The sequence below is a fragment of the Alosa pseudoharengus genome, unplaced genomic scaffold (genome assembly GCF_046254945.1).
Source record: "Alosa pseudoharengus isolate Yale_2024_CS ecotype anadromous, Long Island Sound unplaced genomic scaffold, YU_APseudo_1.1 YU_APseudo_1.1_scf_21, whole genome shotgun sequence".
Lineage (NCBI taxonomy): Eukaryota > Metazoa > Chordata > Actinopteri > Clupeiformes > Clupeidae > Alosa > Alosa pseudoharengus.
In genome coordinates, this window is record NW_027468674.1 from 33913657 (window position 1) to 33931315 (window position 17659).

The 17659-nt window shown below is 37.9% G+C and overlaps 2 protein-coding genes across 2 annotated transcripts in view; both read left to right on the plus strand.

Moving 5' to 3' along the window:
- LOC143138621 (alpha-actinin-2-like) overlaps positions 1-15870 on the plus strand; it is a 32279-nt gene extending 16409 nt beyond the window's left edge. The window contains exons 13-21 of the mRNA XM_076299054.1: positions 4201-4309; positions 4662-4802; positions 5930-6112; positions 8163-8297; positions 8394-8573; positions 10813-10959; positions 11323-11388; positions 12293-12451; positions 15523-15870. Coding sequence (XP_076155169.1) covers positions 4201-4309; positions 4662-4802; positions 5930-6112; positions 8163-8297; positions 8394-8573; positions 10813-10959; positions 11323-11388; positions 12293-12451; positions 15523-15681 — 1279 coding nt within the window. The 3' untranslated portion in view covers positions 15682-15870. The remainder of the gene's footprint in view (positions 1-4200; positions 4310-4661; positions 4803-5929; positions 6113-8162; positions 8298-8393; positions 8574-10812; positions 10960-11322; positions 11389-12292; positions 12452-15522) is intronic.
- Positions 15871-16012: 142 nt separating this feature from the next.
- Positions 16013-17659, plus strand: part of mtr (5-methyltetrahydrofolate-homocysteine methyltransferase) — a 166779-nt gene continuing 165132 nt past the window's right edge. The window contains exon 1 of the mRNA XM_076298695.1: positions 16013-16230. Coding sequence (XP_076154810.1) covers positions 16185-16230 — 46 coding nt within the window. The 5' untranslated portion in view covers positions 16013-16184. The remainder of the gene's footprint in view (positions 16231-17659) is intronic.

Here is a 17659-nt window from a genome sequence, read left to right on the forward strand (position 1 = left end):
ATATGCATGTGACAATAAACTTTCTTGTATCCTTGTATCCTTGTACTGTAGATGCAATGCAAGTCAATGGGAGAGTTCTGTCACAAATGTGATGGTGTGTTCAAGACAACTTGAATCCTATAGAATTCTACAAACAGCCCTCATTTTCATTGACTAATTTAATTTAACAAGCAGGGGTGAATGTGGGCCGATATGGCCGTGTACTGTGTACTAGAAGATTCAATGGTGGTATGCAGTACCAGAAAGAGAGGAGTAGCTGCCCGAACATACATTAAACGTATAACGAGATCCGTGCATTAAGGTAGAAAAGCTACTGTCTATGAGTGCATTTGACTCTGTCTCAAAATGAAAGTGCAAAAATGTCTTATTTATTAATCAATAACTGAACGGCTTAAGGAACTCACCACACCGTTACATCCCATACACAACAAAAATATGTTTGAAATATATATTGGATTGCACCTCTTTCCAACATAGGCTATCTTCATTGGTTATTAGTGACAGACTGAAAGAAACAAACTTCATTTGGAAAGGTAATGTGAAGCCACATAAAAGAAAGAGAAGTGAGTTAAGAAATTACATAACACATTAGTGAATGGCACATTTAGTTTTTACTGCATTCATACTGTATATTAGCAATATATTTTTCATAAACATGACCTAACATACAGTATATGCTTTGAATAACACAAACTCTTGGACTGTTATCATTAAAACAGGAGTTTGGGGGCTTCCAAATAAGGCAGGGAAAGAAGAAGAGAGAGTGAAAGAGTGAGCCAAATAACAGGTCCTAATGAATGCTCTCCTATACATAAAAAATATATTTGAAATATATTTTAACAATATATTTTGAAATATATGTAAATATTTAAAATTGCCCCAACATGTATTTTTGACACTTAAAATATATTTTCACAATATATTTTTGAAATATATGTAAATGTTCAAAATTGGCCCAAACATATAATTTGACACTTATAAATATATTTCAATATATTTGTTTTTTTGTATAATAGACTAAAAATAATTTCTATGATCGGTCCCCTGATCATAGAAAACCAGTGGGTAAGCTACAGAGAATGGACAAGGGAGGACCTAGGAATCAGCACAATCTTTATGAGATGCTATATTAAATACAGAGATGCCAATAATTATGGCAATGTTTTTTTTTGTTTATTTCTTGATGAAAAAAAAGATATCCAAATTATAACATAGATGTGAATGAAGAAATTACCTCTGTAAAAATCCTTGGGTCTTATATGTCAGTTAAATGAAAATGGAACATGTGACAGTTGAACCTGGCTTCATCCAGTGTTCAGATTTTTGTTTTGTATATGAATGCGAAACAGTGCATATTTAGTAAGACAATACCTTATTTTCATGTATTGTTTATTGTATTTATTTAAACATTTAAAGCAACTTGTAATACAAAAATAATTATCTTAATGAAAATAATAAACTCCATGGTGGTATCTGTTAGTTAAATAGGGGTTTGCCCTATTGACCTGTATTTTCCTCCCCTTTATATTGGAGTTGGTTTGTTTACAGAGTGATAACTTACATCTTTAAGCTACAAAAAGGCAGGGGCATCATGGCAAAATTTAAATTAGAGACATGTTAGAAGACAACAATCCCCAAACTGTTTGGCCACCTCGAGGGGTACCAGTTTTGCCAATGATATGGGGTAGCTGTTAAATCTGTTTCAAAGCTATGATATTGAGATACAAATACAGCGAGTCTACTTCTAAATCTGTCAGGATACTGAGGTGACCTTCCCTAGCTCTGGCTCAGTTGCTTTAGAGTGATAAATGAGACTAGTGAAGGGGGTGGTGGGTGAGAGTATTTCACAGCACTCCGGGTATTCGCCCACAAGCTTGAGGGGTGACCTTAGTGTTGCAGCATACTTTCTCAGCAGAGGACTGAGCATACAGAGCTCCCTTATGGATTCCATTTCCATGTCTCCCTCTGGGGTCAGTGGTGGGGTCTGATGTGTCTCCTCCTGAACTAAGTGGCTGCCACGAAAATCTTCTCTGTTGGAGGGCCAAGTTAAAGCTCAAGGGTTTTGTCATAAGAGACAACAGAAGTATGGAAAAAGAAGGGGGAGGAAGAGGTAGAGTTTATTTAGGGGTATATATTTGTTTGCCTTCTATCCAACACATGCTGTTAGCAATACAATACCAAGCCAGGATTCCCTTCTATGTTGACCTCTGTGATTGGATGCATATTAGCACATACAAAGGAGCAGGGAGGGGCTTAGAGGTGACACCATAACTCCCCTAATCTCTCTGCCACTGTTTTTAGGCTTTCTCTTAATAAGTTATCCTTAAATAGTCTTATCTGAAGGAAAGATTTTGGGGGATGACAGTAAAGTGGATAATGTATGCTGTGTTGGCAGCTGAACTTTGAACAATGAGGTAGTCTGTTTACACAAAATAAGTAGGTGGAAGGTCATGTCATGTCAAGTCAAGTCCTGTTGACAGGCACAGGTGCCTTGCTGCTCTGATATTGATTCCTGCACTGCAAAAACTGCTTATCTAATAAAATCTAACAAAGTGTTATTATTCTAGCCGGATAGCATGTCATGAGTAAAAGTGAGCCAACGAAAAAAAAAAAATCCCTAATTACTTCTTGTGGCCTCCGTATTTACAACAAGTACAAACTTAAGAGGCCACTGTTCCCACCTAGATTGGCCTATAATCAAATTCTTGACCTCTTTGGAAAGCTATGAAAATGGAAATAATCAGAAGAACTGTGTAATGTACTGACACAGAGTTACGGAGGTTAGAATATTGTTTTTTTCTTACTGCCAGATAACAAGCATCTCTGAACTGACCACATTTCAACCCTCTAGGTCACTTGATATAACTTAGAAACACAACTGAGCCCTAACACCAGGTCTTGTGAAGCTGTGTGCAAAAGTAGATCAATAAAGAATGAAAATATGAGTACTTTAGACCATTATTTGCCAAGGTATGGTCATGCGTTTTGTAAAATGCCCTATGGAAACTCCCCATAGGATTTTTGGTTATCCAAAATGCATACTGACAATCTAATGCTTACTGCATATGAACCCCTTTGTCTAGAAGCATAATCCTGGTCTCAAATGAAAGGTAACACTCTGAAGTAACACTATTTCAATTCAATTGGTGTGTATAAGATGGACTATACATCTGCACAACTATTGGATAAAATAGATAGATAGATAGATAGATACGGTATTGATCCATAAAGGGAAATTTAAGAAATATAACATGATTATTAAATTTTTATGGATTCCTGTGAATATTTCAAGACCCAATATGCTGAATCTACTTATTGCTAAGAATATACACTGCAGCTAGAAGGTAGGGAAGCACCAAAGGCGGAGGAGGGCATTTTTGATTACATTTAAGACTTAAAGATTTAAGATTTAAATTGAAAAAAATTGAGACATAGTTAGATTAATCTGACAATGTAAAGCGCTACACATATTTTACATGAAAAATATTGTCATGTATTGGTTCCCAAGAGTCCACGTTTCTGTGATGTGTAATATGACTATGATACATAACAATCTGATGTATAAAAAAATATTTAGAATGTTGGGGGGGCAACTGTCCCGCCGGCGGGACACTGCAGCCCGAGTGGTTTTAAGACGAGACGATTTCCTAGGCAGGTATTGGCTTGGGACTATATTGGGGCAAAGCATAGGTGAAGCACTGCTACTAGGGCGCAGAGAGTGTCTGTGCTGTAGCGAGTGAGAAAAGGTACTCGTGTTGCGTGATATCTCTGCACCCAAGTAGCAGTGCTTCACCTACGACATGCTATCTGGCATCGAGAGATTATATTCACTATGCTAAACTAAGACAATGCATGCACGGAGACAAAAATGTGTTCCTTTAATAGTCTGTCAAGTGCAATTTTCTGTGCTCTGTCATGATCATGATGCCTTTCCCTTTTTAGAATCTACAGTAACACCACTGATTGGTCAAAGTGTCTGCAGTTACTAGATTTTTTCAGCTGAATGATGGGTGTTGCATATATTTAAGCTTGAATTAATGCTCCACTCCTTGCCTAACCATAATTTGAGCCCAATAAATTCTGTCATCCTGGAATATGCCTGTACCACCTGCCAATGCCAAGGTGAGTGCATGAATGATTGCCAAAATCAACGCAAAAGTGTATATTTATGAGTATCTGCATTTGTATTTTTGTACATAGTGAGCTTGACTACCATGATTCTGCAACCATAAATGAACGCTGTCAGAAGATATGCGACCAATGGGACCAGCTTGGTACACTCACTCAAAAGAGGCGGGAGGCCTTGGAGGTATGGACTAATCATGGCTGAAAAGTTAACTGAGATTAGAACAATATTGATATCCCTATTCATCTACAATATGTATGTGTGTATTTTAATATCATGACCACAATGACAGCCACAGGGTTATAAAGCTGTGCTGTCAGTAATTCTCCCTTTGAGACAGCTTAAGGAACATGCTAGCGACAGATATTAACATTCATTGGTCCTTGTTAGCATGCCAGCCTCCCATGTACCAGGTTGCGAGTTTTAGTCTGGTGCAGGGCTGTGTAAATTGGATCACATAGCCAACAAGGTTTTCAAAAAGTTGTGACTAATGATCCTCAAAATAATCTGTAATGTGCTTCATGCATTTTCTCAGAGAACAGAGAAGCTGCTTGAGACCATTGACCAGCTGTTTCTTGAGTTTGCCAAGAGATCAGCACCATTTAACAACTGGTTGGAGGGTGCCATAGAGGACTTGCAGGACATGTTCATGGTGCACAGTGTGGATGAGATTCAGGTACAGCAGCTGTCCTCCTTACCTTTTTCTGTCAGCCATGTCATGCAAGCAAGCAAATCATGAAAACATTTTATTTGGCTTTTGTCTTAATACTTTTGGCCACCACTGTATGTGTGTGTGCGTGTGTGTGTGTGTGTGTGTGTGTGTGTGTGCAGTATTCGCCAGCCTAGGACACTCACACAGGTAGGTTGTAAGAGGGCTACAACAGCTAGGCCAAGAGGGCTTAACAGCCTGCAAAGTACTGTGCCGTCTCTGCTATTGGCAGCCGTCACATATGGCGGAGACATGTTATTTATACCCATAAGAACTGAGTATTATGCTTATTGAGTGATACACTGGTCCATAAGTTTGTATGTGTATTATATTGCATCTCTAATACTTGTGTCTCTGACCCTGATTTGTGTCCCTGCACCACTTTTCTCCATGTGGACATACAGTAAATAAATGGTTCAAATGTGTGTGTTTATGTATGTGTTAGTCTGTGTGTGTGTGTGTGTGGATGTGTGTGTGGGTGGGTGGGTGGGTGTGTGTGGGTGTTTATGTGTGTTTGAAGATGAATCTGAAACAAAACATGATCTCCACTGTTTTGGAAAACAAGTTCATTTCTGTTTTCCAATTTTGTCATTATGAGTTTCCCAAAATTGACACCCATTCATTTTAGAGCTTTGAAATTCTTTCTAAGAATTATTACTGAAGCATTGTTTTGCACAAGAGCTCATTCTGTTTGGAAAAGCAACCAAAGCCATTTAAGAACTTTCTAAATATTTTTGAATAGTTTTGATAGTTGATTCTCCAAGTTGATCGGTGTCCAACACCAAATTTAGTGCTTTTGGAAAGGCACACTTAAGTGAATTGTTATGGCATCACAAAATCTCAATTTGTCATAAGCGTAAGAGCTCTATTGCGTCCCTTGATTCAATTACAACATACCCATTTAAGGGTTGGCCTGTCATTGTTCATAAGTACTTATGTATGTCAATCATTAATGGTGTGTTATGTTAAACTGTTTTGAAATAATTTTGTTATGAATCATATTCCCTTCACATAAAAATTAAGAGGTAATACTCAGGTCCTGATCTTGTCAACAAGGAAAAGGTAATTGCCTTGCCTGTTTTATGTGTCTGCAGAGTTTAATCTCAGCCCATGATCAGTTCAAGGCAACTATGCCTGAGGCTGACTGTGAACGCCAGTCCATACTGGGCATTTACACTGAAGTTCAGAAGATTGCGCAAAGTTATGGCATCTCTCCCAATCTTTCCAACCCATACAGCAATATCACCCCAGCTGATATTGGGTTGAAATGGGACAAGGTACTATTCATTGTTCTGATTACATGCCTAGCAGTTTTGTGGAAATATGTATGGTAATGTGTCATCAAGTCAGGTTGTGTACAATGGGACATGTGACTTGAGACTTGAGAAAAAAGAAGGCAAGCAGAAAGACCAGCATGAATTTGATAATTGTCAGCAAAATCAGTAAAAATGGCCCCAGCCTACCCCGCTCATGCTGCAGTGGAGGGTCCTCCAGCTGCCCACCCCAGCCCTCCCTGATCCTCTCCATCACCATAGCCCAGCCTTCTCCATTGCTTTCACCCCCTTTGTATGAGTTGAGACAAACCTTATGTTGGTTGTATGCTTTCATGCGCCAAAAATATTTGTACGTATATCACGCGAGAATGTGCATTCCTCCATACCAACTTCATGTCTTGCGTACTAACATTTCCAATGTGTATCATCAGTTGGTTGACACTTAGAGACAATGCACCACAACAACAACATTAGTTGATCACAAGTCTAGGCCTTTAATTGCACAGTACATTGTGAAATGTGGTTTATTAAAAATGATAACATTTCGAGGTACAGTATAGGCTAGGGTGCATCAAAAAACACAATTCTTGAATTTTGATATGGCTGGGTGCTAAAAGTGTTCCAATATATGTAGAAACAACACATGCAAAATATTTTCCAGTACATTATGATTTAGGGGTGCCACCGCACATCTGTTTTTGTTGGATAAAGTGGTTAACAGTGCTCAATGGTCGCCATGGAGATCTGAGGTAAACAATACTACAGCTCAAGAAAACTGAGGTGATCTTTCTGTTTGAGGTGATCTTGATCTGTGTTGGATGTGTTATTACATATTACTATCATATCTGTAGTTGTTTCCCTGCCCCCTCTGCAAAGCTAATTGCGTGCCTACAGCTGAACCACAAGCACAGTTGAATAGTTAACCAATTGTGACATTAAAAAGAAACAAACTTTAGCGATCATACATGATAATAAGATGTCAACGAGCAGTGACATACAGAGTAGGCCTACTAATCTACTTAAAAATACTTGAACTATTTATTGCACAATGAAGAAAACTGATGCTCTGAATACTTATTCAGCTGTCTCTAAAAGTTTCTCTAATTGACGCATTCAACCGCGATTTTGATTACACCTGCTTTTAACAGGCGCAAGATTTTCACCGCAAAACAGACATGCGCTATTTTCATACATATGGCGGAATACCTAATCAATGCTATTAGCACTTGTCGTCTCCTGTGTTTGCGCAGTACATTGTGAAATGTGGTTTATTGAAAATTTCGAGGTACAGTATAGGCCTATGTATCTAGATAAATTGACATTCAACATGCGCAAATTCATTCATTCATTCATTCAACCTTTATTTATTCTCAGAGGTTCATTGAGGGTAGTCCTCATTTTCAGTGAAGCTGAGATTACAGTGACAATGAAATAACAAAATAAATAGTATAATAATTGGGGTAAAAAAGTGTAGGCCTAGGCCTATAAATGGAACAAAATAAAATAAATAATAAGACAACCTACATAACATTGCAGAGGAGGAAGAAAAAATTAAAAATACATACAATAATAAAAATAATAATAATAATATTGATAATAATAATAATACAATAAAATTACATTTAACTAAAATGGGTACAATTTATATTGTATTGTGATTACAGATCTTAATTTATTATAGGAAAGTAGAGAGTTCATTTTTATATTACATTGCTATGCAAATGCTGCTAGGCTATGCAATATAGTCTATAATGACAATATATCAATATTTCTGTCCTTTGGCAATTCCGTCTGCCTACAGCCACATCCTTGGCATTGTTCTATTCTTCTATTTGGTCATACTTGCATATCATTACAGCTGATGATATGGGAATATGCCAATTTTTGTTTCAAGGAAAATTTTCTTTGGAATACTAACAAAAGCATGGAAATGTTTTTCTTCAGTCATATCAGTATAGAGTGTGATTTTGCATGAATGTGAATAAACATTACATAGCAGGATCACCTTCTTAATGCAACATTCCTTTTGCTGGATTATTGTGGTGTTGAACAGGTGAAGAAATTAGTTCCTCAGCGGGATAGTTCCTTACAGGAAGAGCTAGCTCAACAGCACTCACATGAACGATTGAGGCGTCAGTTTGCTGCCCAGGCCAATGTTATTGGACCCTGGATTCAGACCAGGATGGAGGTAAAACGTTATTCACTTGTAAACCTCCACTCAAGTTCATTTCCAATTGACATGATCTTCCGACAGCCTTTTATAGTTGTTGTTCTCAATCTTCAGGAAATTGCTCGCAACTCTGTGGATCTTGGAGGCACTCTGGAAGACCAGATGGGTCAGATGAAACAGCTTGAATCAGTCATCATCAACTACAAACCTAATATTGACAAGCTGGAAGGAGATCATCAGCATATTCAAGAGTGTCTCATTTTTGACAACAAGCATACAAATTACTCAATGGAGGTACAGTGTTTAGAATATTTGTTCTGTTTATTAAGTCATGCTGTTGATATAACCTACTGTATTTTGACGTATAGAGAAGTACGGCGATGATAGAAAACTTGTAATGGTTTTCTGTTTGCAAACAAAAATGGATTTGCAAAAATGGATTTGTATTTTACCGCTAAATGACCAGAGATCAGTACTTTAGATACCACTGCTCTGTTGAATTTTCTATTGCGGTGCGGTGTTAAGAACTTAAATTGTTTTTCTGTTAATTGCACACCTATGAAGTAGATCCAGTTTTTGGCCGTATCGCACCTGTATATTAATTTGCCGAACTTGTTGTGAAGTTTACATGTCACGTTGCATCAGAGCTATAAAATAGCGATCTGACAGACTTTCAGAGCATTGCAACATTGTAGCTTATGACTGAGGTGGCTTTTAGTTCAGTTACATGGCAGTAGGCTAGGTAAAACAGCGATTTTACAAAGCTAACATTCAACAGAATCCTGGGATATGCCTAACAACTGGCCTTTGGCCATAGCAACCATCCACAAATATTAACGACAGTTTGTCCTGCAAGTTGAAATTAGTTGATATGTGGCGGAAAGAAGTAGTTCTACAAGTGCTTTCTGTAGCTCTTAATGAGACTTCTGTGTAGAGTAAAACTTGTCACCTCAAACTGAATTTGAATATGTTGTATTTGCATTTGAATTGCCAAATTTGAGCAGTTGCATTGAGAAACCGAATTTGAATAGTATATGCTGAAACTGAATTTATTTTTGAAATTGAAATTTAGTTTCAGACCGTGAAATTCAATTTTAGTCTACCGAGACAAAAACAGCTGGTCACTAAGGAAGAGCAATTGAGTGCAGATCAATTGTGATCTCAGCATGGGAGCCTCTGTCTCCGTCAGCACATGACTAGAGCGGAGCGTGTAGCACTGTAGATACCAAAGAGCATAGCGTCCCCTCAGCGAGCCGTCTCTGGAACCTTCTTACAAACTAACAAACAGTGTTGGAGACGGAGGCTCCCATGCTGTGATCACAAATTCACAGGATGATTTTGTGATCAGATGCCAGGAGCATTTTTCATGTTAAGCCGGTACCGTCATGGGAATGTTGGAAATTAAACTGGGTTATATCTGGGTTATATCTGGGTTCGTTGAATTGAACCAGAGCCTTAATTGATCTCTCTCTATACTAGGGCTCTGAATTGAACATGGAAATTTAGAATCTTACATTGTTGCAGAACAGAATCTTCAGTTAGAATGTTCAAAACTGCCCTGCTGAAGGGTTAATCAGTCATGGGTGTGTTTTGGGTGTAACATCCTTTAAGCCAGTCTGTTATTTCCTTTAAGAGCAAGCAGCACAACAACGAACTGGACGTCGGTATTTTGTCAGCGCATCTGAAGGAACCTACTTGCATGCAAAACTGTGTATGCAACACAGGGATTCCACTAAACCTTGGTTTACTAAAACCTGTGTGTGACCAGCAGAGTATAGCCTACATGCATCTGCACTCGCCTATTATTTGAACGGATAGGAAAGTGTTTTCAATTGATAGGTTACAATTGAAAACATAGTCTGAAAAAAGTAACACTTACCCCAATAATAGTAGAAAAATCCTAAGGATATTTATCCTGCAGACGAGTCGTTTGGGACTTGTTTCTTAGTGCTGCTTACATCTCGTGACAGTGTGTCTTCAGCTGTGCTTTATATGGGCCTGTCGCCATAGACCAGGTTTTTCTTGGTCAGTGGCGTAATGATTTTTAGAGGGTGTAAGATAGCGATTTTTGGATCATGCACCTGATCACACCTATTTCTTTAATTGACACACCCATCAGGCGCAATGTTCAACTAAAATGGAGTGCATGGCGAAAAATTCATCACTGAATTGGGTGTAAGATAAGAACAAGCCTTGCTTCGTGCTTGGTGCTGAGTGTATGATGGGGGCCTAAATGTCTGAATATAAGATTGAATACATCTGTGATACTAATTAAGGTGAAATAGTAACTTCAAAACTTAACTATAATCCAGTAATTGCTCATCTTTTTTAGGGGTACCATTTTAGAATATATATGTATGATTATCTATTTTCACACTTTCTTTTCCTTACTCTATTACATGAAGCTACAGTATATGAGAAAATTGCTTTTAATTTCATCACTTTTCAGGAGGACTGGAGCATGTACCCAACCCATCTATGGTGATAAAAATTTGACCAAAGTGCTCTGTGTCCTGTTTGTGTTACTATGTAGCACATCCGTGTGGGCTGGGAAGTCCTCCTTACTACCATTGCTAGGACCATAAATGAAGTGGAAACACAGATCCTAACTCGTGATGCCAAGGGCATCAGTCAACAACAGCTCAAAGAGTTCCGTTCATCATTCACTCACTTTGACCGGGTATGGTTCTTCATCTTTTTGTTCACTTTACATTTAATGATTTATGTCAATACTGTATACGCATCTTAATAAGGCTTTTCAGAGAGCATGATGTGTATGTAAATGTCATGGTAGCAAATTTGGTTTTGGAAGACTAGATCTGTTTTATTTCAGTATACTGCTTCAATACCTGCTTTAAATGCCTGTGATCAAAGGTCAGGTGTGTATATGGTGGTGGTTTTGAGTGTTGTGTTTTAGGTGAGTGCACCCAGTACAACAACCCAGTACTTTGTAAGAGAATGAATTAGATCATCAATATGTGTTCTTAATATCATACTGGATCACTAGGCTGACATTTCAAAATGATCTCTTCTCTCCCTGCAGAAAAAGAAAGGTGGTATGGAAACAGATGACTTCAGGGCCTGTTTGATATCTATGGGTTACGATCTGGTAGGCACAGAAACAGCAGTATCATCTAGCAAAAGAAAATCATGGCCATGTTCCTTATCAGCAGTAAAAACCCATCCTTAAATAATTTGTGAAGTAACGGTTATAATTATTCTCAACACCGTGTCCACTTCTGGTTTGGGACAATGCGGTGAAAACAAATGAATGGACAACTGAAGTCAATTAAAAAATGAAAACGAATATTCAGCCATTTAGTCAGGTCATTTTTCTATTAGCCAGCTGGTACAGGTACAGCTACAGGTAGTTTGTAGGGGAACTTACTCAATCCAGTTTACGTCAAGTTCAGACTGCAACACTTTTAATGTTCTATCTAGTTCATCAGAATAGTTCTATGACATTTTCAATGAACAAATACAACCACACGGTTTTGTTTTCACTGAATGCAGCCCATAGACTTCACTTTATGTCAAGAGGAAATTACGAAATAAGAACATTGAGAATAGCAGTGACACTGGTTTCACACAAAAGTCATGAAGCAGCTGGTTCATGCTGTCTGTGTCAGTTATTTGGAAGAGCTATGGGGCAGTCTGAAATGTTCTTAAGTTGACGAAATAGATGATGGATATTAGATACTTTACATATTGGATATACTGTACTTACAAACCTACAAGTGGATGCTCATTGTCCATTTGATACATGTATAGAGTCGACACTGCAGCATGTTGTTATACTCCTACATTTCAATATGTTATTGCTAGTATCATTCTCTAGTTCTTCACAAAAATGTAGAAACCAATAGATAATATATCCCTGCAGAACTCCTAGCCACATCCGGTACACCTAATGAAGACACATTCTTCAACAGTGATATCATGCATAGATTATTTTTGTACAATTTGAGTATATCAAAAAAAGCAGACTTATTGGTCTAATGGTTCCCTTACAGGGTGAAGCCGAGTTTGCACGCATCATGTCGCTGGTAGACCCTAATGGCAAAGGCCTGGTGACTTTTCAATCTTTCGTGGATTTCATGACACGGGAGACGTCTGAAACAGACACAGCTGAGCAAGTCATGGCCTCATTCAAGATTCTGGCTGGAGACAAGGTAAGTCCGATTCTGAAATACATTCTAAATTCTACACTCTAAATTTTGCTGCAGCTGGACCAGAGGCTCCAGATTCAACCTCGATCTGGGTTATTCATCATTCCACTTGGGGAGGAGGCAAACTGCCTGTAAATAGTGCTGACCATAAAATACATATAGTTTCCCCCAGAATTATTGGCACCTCTGCTAAAGTTGACTAAAAAGAGGAATATAAAATCATCTTTTGGAAATTTATCTTAATGCCTTAAGTAACAAAATGAGGAAATATCCAACCTTTAAGGACACCAATTTTCTTTGTGAATGAATAATGTTTCATAAATAAATAAATGTTCTTCCTTGAAATAACTGGCCTTTAAAAATAAAAATCTGCCTGCCTCTATGAGAATTTAACATAGGGGTGCCAATACTTACCCCTGTATTTTAAGGAAGAACGTTTATTTATTTATGATCATTATTTCATTCACAAAGAAAATTGGCGTCCTTAAAGGTTGGACATTTCCTAATTTCTTTACTTAAAGGAATTATCCGGAGTAAAATGCACTTTAATTTCGTTGCCGTTTTTAAAAAAAAAAAAAAAACATAGTCCAGTATTTCTTTCAAAATTGAAATGAAGTTGTATGGACTGGACTATGTTTAAAAAAAAAAAAAAAAAAATGCGACGAAATTGTGAATTTCCAGAGCGTGTTACTCCACACTCGGCAATCGACTCCTACGGACTTTCCCCTAAAGACACCAGCTGCAGCAGCAACATTTCCGGAAAGGTACTGGCTTGATGAAATTCATTCTGGACTCTCTATCCGACCACATAAAGACCTCGGGATACTTCGGTTTGGCTTTAGGGACCCTCTACTCACTACCACGTAAGTGTAATGTTGTTTGGAACTGTAGAAGAGGTATAAAAATAGCGTTTTGTAGCGGCAAAATTACTTGCCCTGGTCACTTCCAGGCTAACGAGTTTTGACCAAAAACGGTAAAATCGAACTTTCTCAAAACACATCCGAATGACATGATTTTGATGTCAACTCAATGTATGTACTCCCAATCATCCGCAAATTGATCTAAAGTGCATTTTACTCCGGATAATTCCTTTAAGGCATTAAGATCAATTTCGAAAAGATGATTTTATATTCCTCATTGTCAACTTTAGCAGAGGTGCCAATAATTCTGGGGGCAACTGTATATATATTTTAATTTGGTCCATTCCCTTGTGGTCATCAGTGTTGGGCAAGTTACTTCAAAATCGTAATGTACTATGCATTACTTATTACTGTCATTTCAAAGTAATTTGTTACATTATAATATTACTGTCTCTGAATTGTAAGGCATTACACTACTATTGCATTACTTTTAAGTTACTTTCACCAAAATATCTAGAAATATGGCTTTGCCATTCTAAATGCAGTTTATTACGCTCAATGCAGCTCATTGCTCTTCCATTGGAGAGAGATGTGGTATAGTATAATGACTGAGCTAGGCTTAAGGCTAACAACATACAGTAAGAATGCAATAGGCGCAGTGCTCATAATGCAAAACAAGGAACAATCATAGTCAGAATTTTGTTAAAAACGACAAAAGGTCAAAGTCTGGTAAATTGTGATATAAATACTGTAACTTTAAGGCCTAGGCCTGCTCAATAGAGAGCCTATTGTAAATCAAAGCTTAATAAAGACATGTCAAGATGGTGGCCTATTGGCCATTTTGGTGCCCTAAGTGAGTGGCTTTGAGTGAGTGACATTTAAATGATAACTCAAACACCTAAAGAAAAATTTAACGGCCTATTATACAGACCATTACTGTGTGTTTTTTAACATTAATTTCTGAAGAAATGCTGTTTTCTTATAAATGGTTCACGGTCACTTTAAGAGCATTGATCTTTACGTTCTCATAATGCCCTTTTGCCAGCTCATTTACAAGCCTTGTTTGTTGAGTTACATTGATAGCACAATATTAACAATAATATTCACAATGTTAAGTTGTTTTAAGCAGCCTTCATTGCTTTGGAAAGTATGCAATGACATGTTGCTTCACATTTCGTTTTGCAAATAAACGTGAATTATGAGCCTGGTATCCACCTAGCTATCTGAATGGATTTTTTTTGTCGACTTGGCACATCATGTGCTTCATGTAGCCTAAATGCTTGGGAAACGAATTATTGAAGACCCACCAATTCCATTCTACTAGAACTACGTGGTGGAGATTGAGAGAACCCAAAAAGTATCAAACTTCCATGTACCATGGTGTTAGTGCATTCTGACATTGTAAACGTTATTGATGAAGAGTGAAACGCAGTTTGCAGTAAAGCTACTATTCATTGGTTACATTTGGGTGCCCCCTCTGTCCTTTTGTTGCCCTACGCAAAGTGCGTGATGCGCGTGGTGGGAGCGGTGGCACTGCCAGGCTACACAATCTTTTTCTCCATTTCTATCCCTTTATTCTCTTTAATTCAAGTTCACAGCTCAAAGCTGACATGCACTAGAAGAACATAGTTTGTGTTTTATCAAGAATAAAAAAGATTAGCGTGGCACCACTTTAGATGTTTAAATGACTTGTGCTATTTCGCAAGGCATAGTGAGATCTTTCGGTTTCGCACACAAAGTGCACTAACTATTATGTTCTTCATATCCTTGTCTCTGACAAGCTAAAAATAATGAGCGTATGTCCATCCCGCAAATAGAGTCCGACTTTGAGTCTGCTGCAGCCACAGTCATCTTCAACCAGTATCAGGAGATACGTTCTATACTATTTTGCGCGGATTTTTCCTCGTCTGTTGTTCTCGCATGGTGTTTGCGAATATGTATCAAACCAAAACAAGCGCTTAATTTTGGGTTAAAATGCATTGTAACGCGCGTTACTGAAGTTTGTACCGAGTAAATATTACCCAATTTTTCTTTTGTAATGCCTTACATTACCCGTTACCGCAAACAGCAATATATTACAGTAATTACATTACTTTTGTAACGCATTACTCCCAACACTGGTGGTCATTGGTATCTGTCAGTGTGCAGAGCAATGCAGATCAGATATGCTTTTCAGAATATCATATTCTTGTTTGACTGTCACTATCTTTACAGCCCTACATTCTTCTGGACGAGCTGCGCAGAGAGCTTCCCCCAGAGCAGGCAGAGTATTGCATCATGCGCATGCCACCCTACACGGGGCCTGATGGCGTGCCTGGGGCACTGGACTACACAGCCTTTTCCAGTGCCCTGTATGGGGAAAGTGACCTCTAATCATACCCTCAACATGCAGGGTCCTCTCTTTGAAAAGCACACCATGCCTCAGCATTGTTAGACTCTGGTGTTTCTGTAGCCTAGTTGTTACAATGTTGACACTGGCATTGAATGTTTGAAATTCTAGTGAACTTGAAAGTGATTTGAAATCATAACGTTCTAATCAATAAACTTGTCACATAGGCTGTTTTTATTTGTTTATTATTTCCTTCATTCATTCATAACGGGATGTGGGAGTGTGCATTTTGCAAGTTTTCCCAGTGTGCCCTCCCATACGGCGTCGGCCCCAAGAGTTTTATCAACTTACTACGCGCATGCGTGAAGTAAACATGCAAGCAGTGGTTGCTAGCTCTGGGCTCATGTAACCTAACCTGGCATTTCCACAAGGCAGCCACGTGGAGAGAATCAAAATAACGTTACTTTCGCTGCAGCCCAAGCTGTGTCGACTGAATCGCCTGTTCCAGTTGACTGTTAAAAAAACAAGAACTTCTCAAGTCTATGCAATGGCGCCTACAATGCATCAATGTACTAAAGTTACTACTGGATCAGGTAACGTTAGCTAAACGTTATGTAGCGATATTGAGCTTGCTCAACTACCGGCTGTGCAGCTTACACTTTCCAACTCGGGCGAGATTCCGATACAAATGGAAAGGAGCGAATGTGAAAACATGGTATGATAGTTACGTTAATCTAGGTAAGGTAATAAGGTAAGGTAATCTAGGCTGATCACACTCAACAAGTGGACATAGGTAACAACATCGGTCGGCGCACTTGCTTATTCAGTGGTCTGTGGACCAGTGGTTGTTGGTTCAGTGGAAGTTGTTTTTTCAGTAATTTGTTTAGCCTACATGAAATGAATTTAGCGGATTACACGCCTAACAACCCAACAATCAGGAGATTTGATATTCTTAGACCTCTGAAGTTCGAAAAGGAACCAAAGCTGCCATCTTTGCCCATATAAGGATATTCGGGTGTTAATCAAATTGAAGCTAACAAATGGAACAGTTGCATTGCAAATTAGCTCTGGGGTAGCAAAAATCTAAGTTTGCCGTGTTACGTAGGCTACTCAACAAGTGTGTTTAGCAAATGTCAGAATTTCAGACTTCCGCGAGAGTTTAAGAGGTGCGATAATTCAAAACCCCAATGTGAATGAAGTTATTTTCCTAGAGGAAAAATCACAAGATATGTCAAAATTATGCCCCCCCCCCATTCCCCTTAATGCTTTATTGCATGATTGCCATTTGCATTAAACAGGGTAAAAGGTAGTAAATAAAACCTACCAAAATTAAGGCCCTTGAAAGGTAGTAAAAGGTAATAAATGCATTTTTTTTTCAGAAACGCGCAACAAAACATTAACAGATTTCCCTAACATTAGTTATTTGTAGTTATTTGAGTATTGACTAAAATAATATGATAATGCATTTTAAAAACAAACTTGTTTATTTTTAAATAATATTGTCACAGTGGAACAGAGGAACATCAAAATATATTAAAGTTCTGATAAATAAAATGTATAAAAATAGAATCTTAAGATATGAAACTTAAGTCTTTTGAACAAAAACACAATAACAACAACAACCAAATCAAAGTTACCAGTATTAAAAGACTTGGTAAGCTTCATAAATATAACTTTGAACTAAGACTTAATAATTACAAAAAATAATGATGACATTACTATCATCATTTGTATTATGTAATAATTAGTCCCTATTGCCTTATAAGCTACCTTATAATTACTGTACAATGTCAGCTGCTTATCCCTTTACCTGCACTTTTAAAATTATTTCCATCAAGCTACATCAAACCATTTTCAATCATCAGTTGCTGCCTGCCTTCTAAAACCTACTATTTAGTGATCTAAATCCATTATGTAACTCGTTAATGCTGCGGCTGAACGACAGTCTGAAATGCACACTTGGCGTCATTGGATTTCACACACGTGTAAAAGAAAAGCTAACTTTTATGCACAAGCTACGTT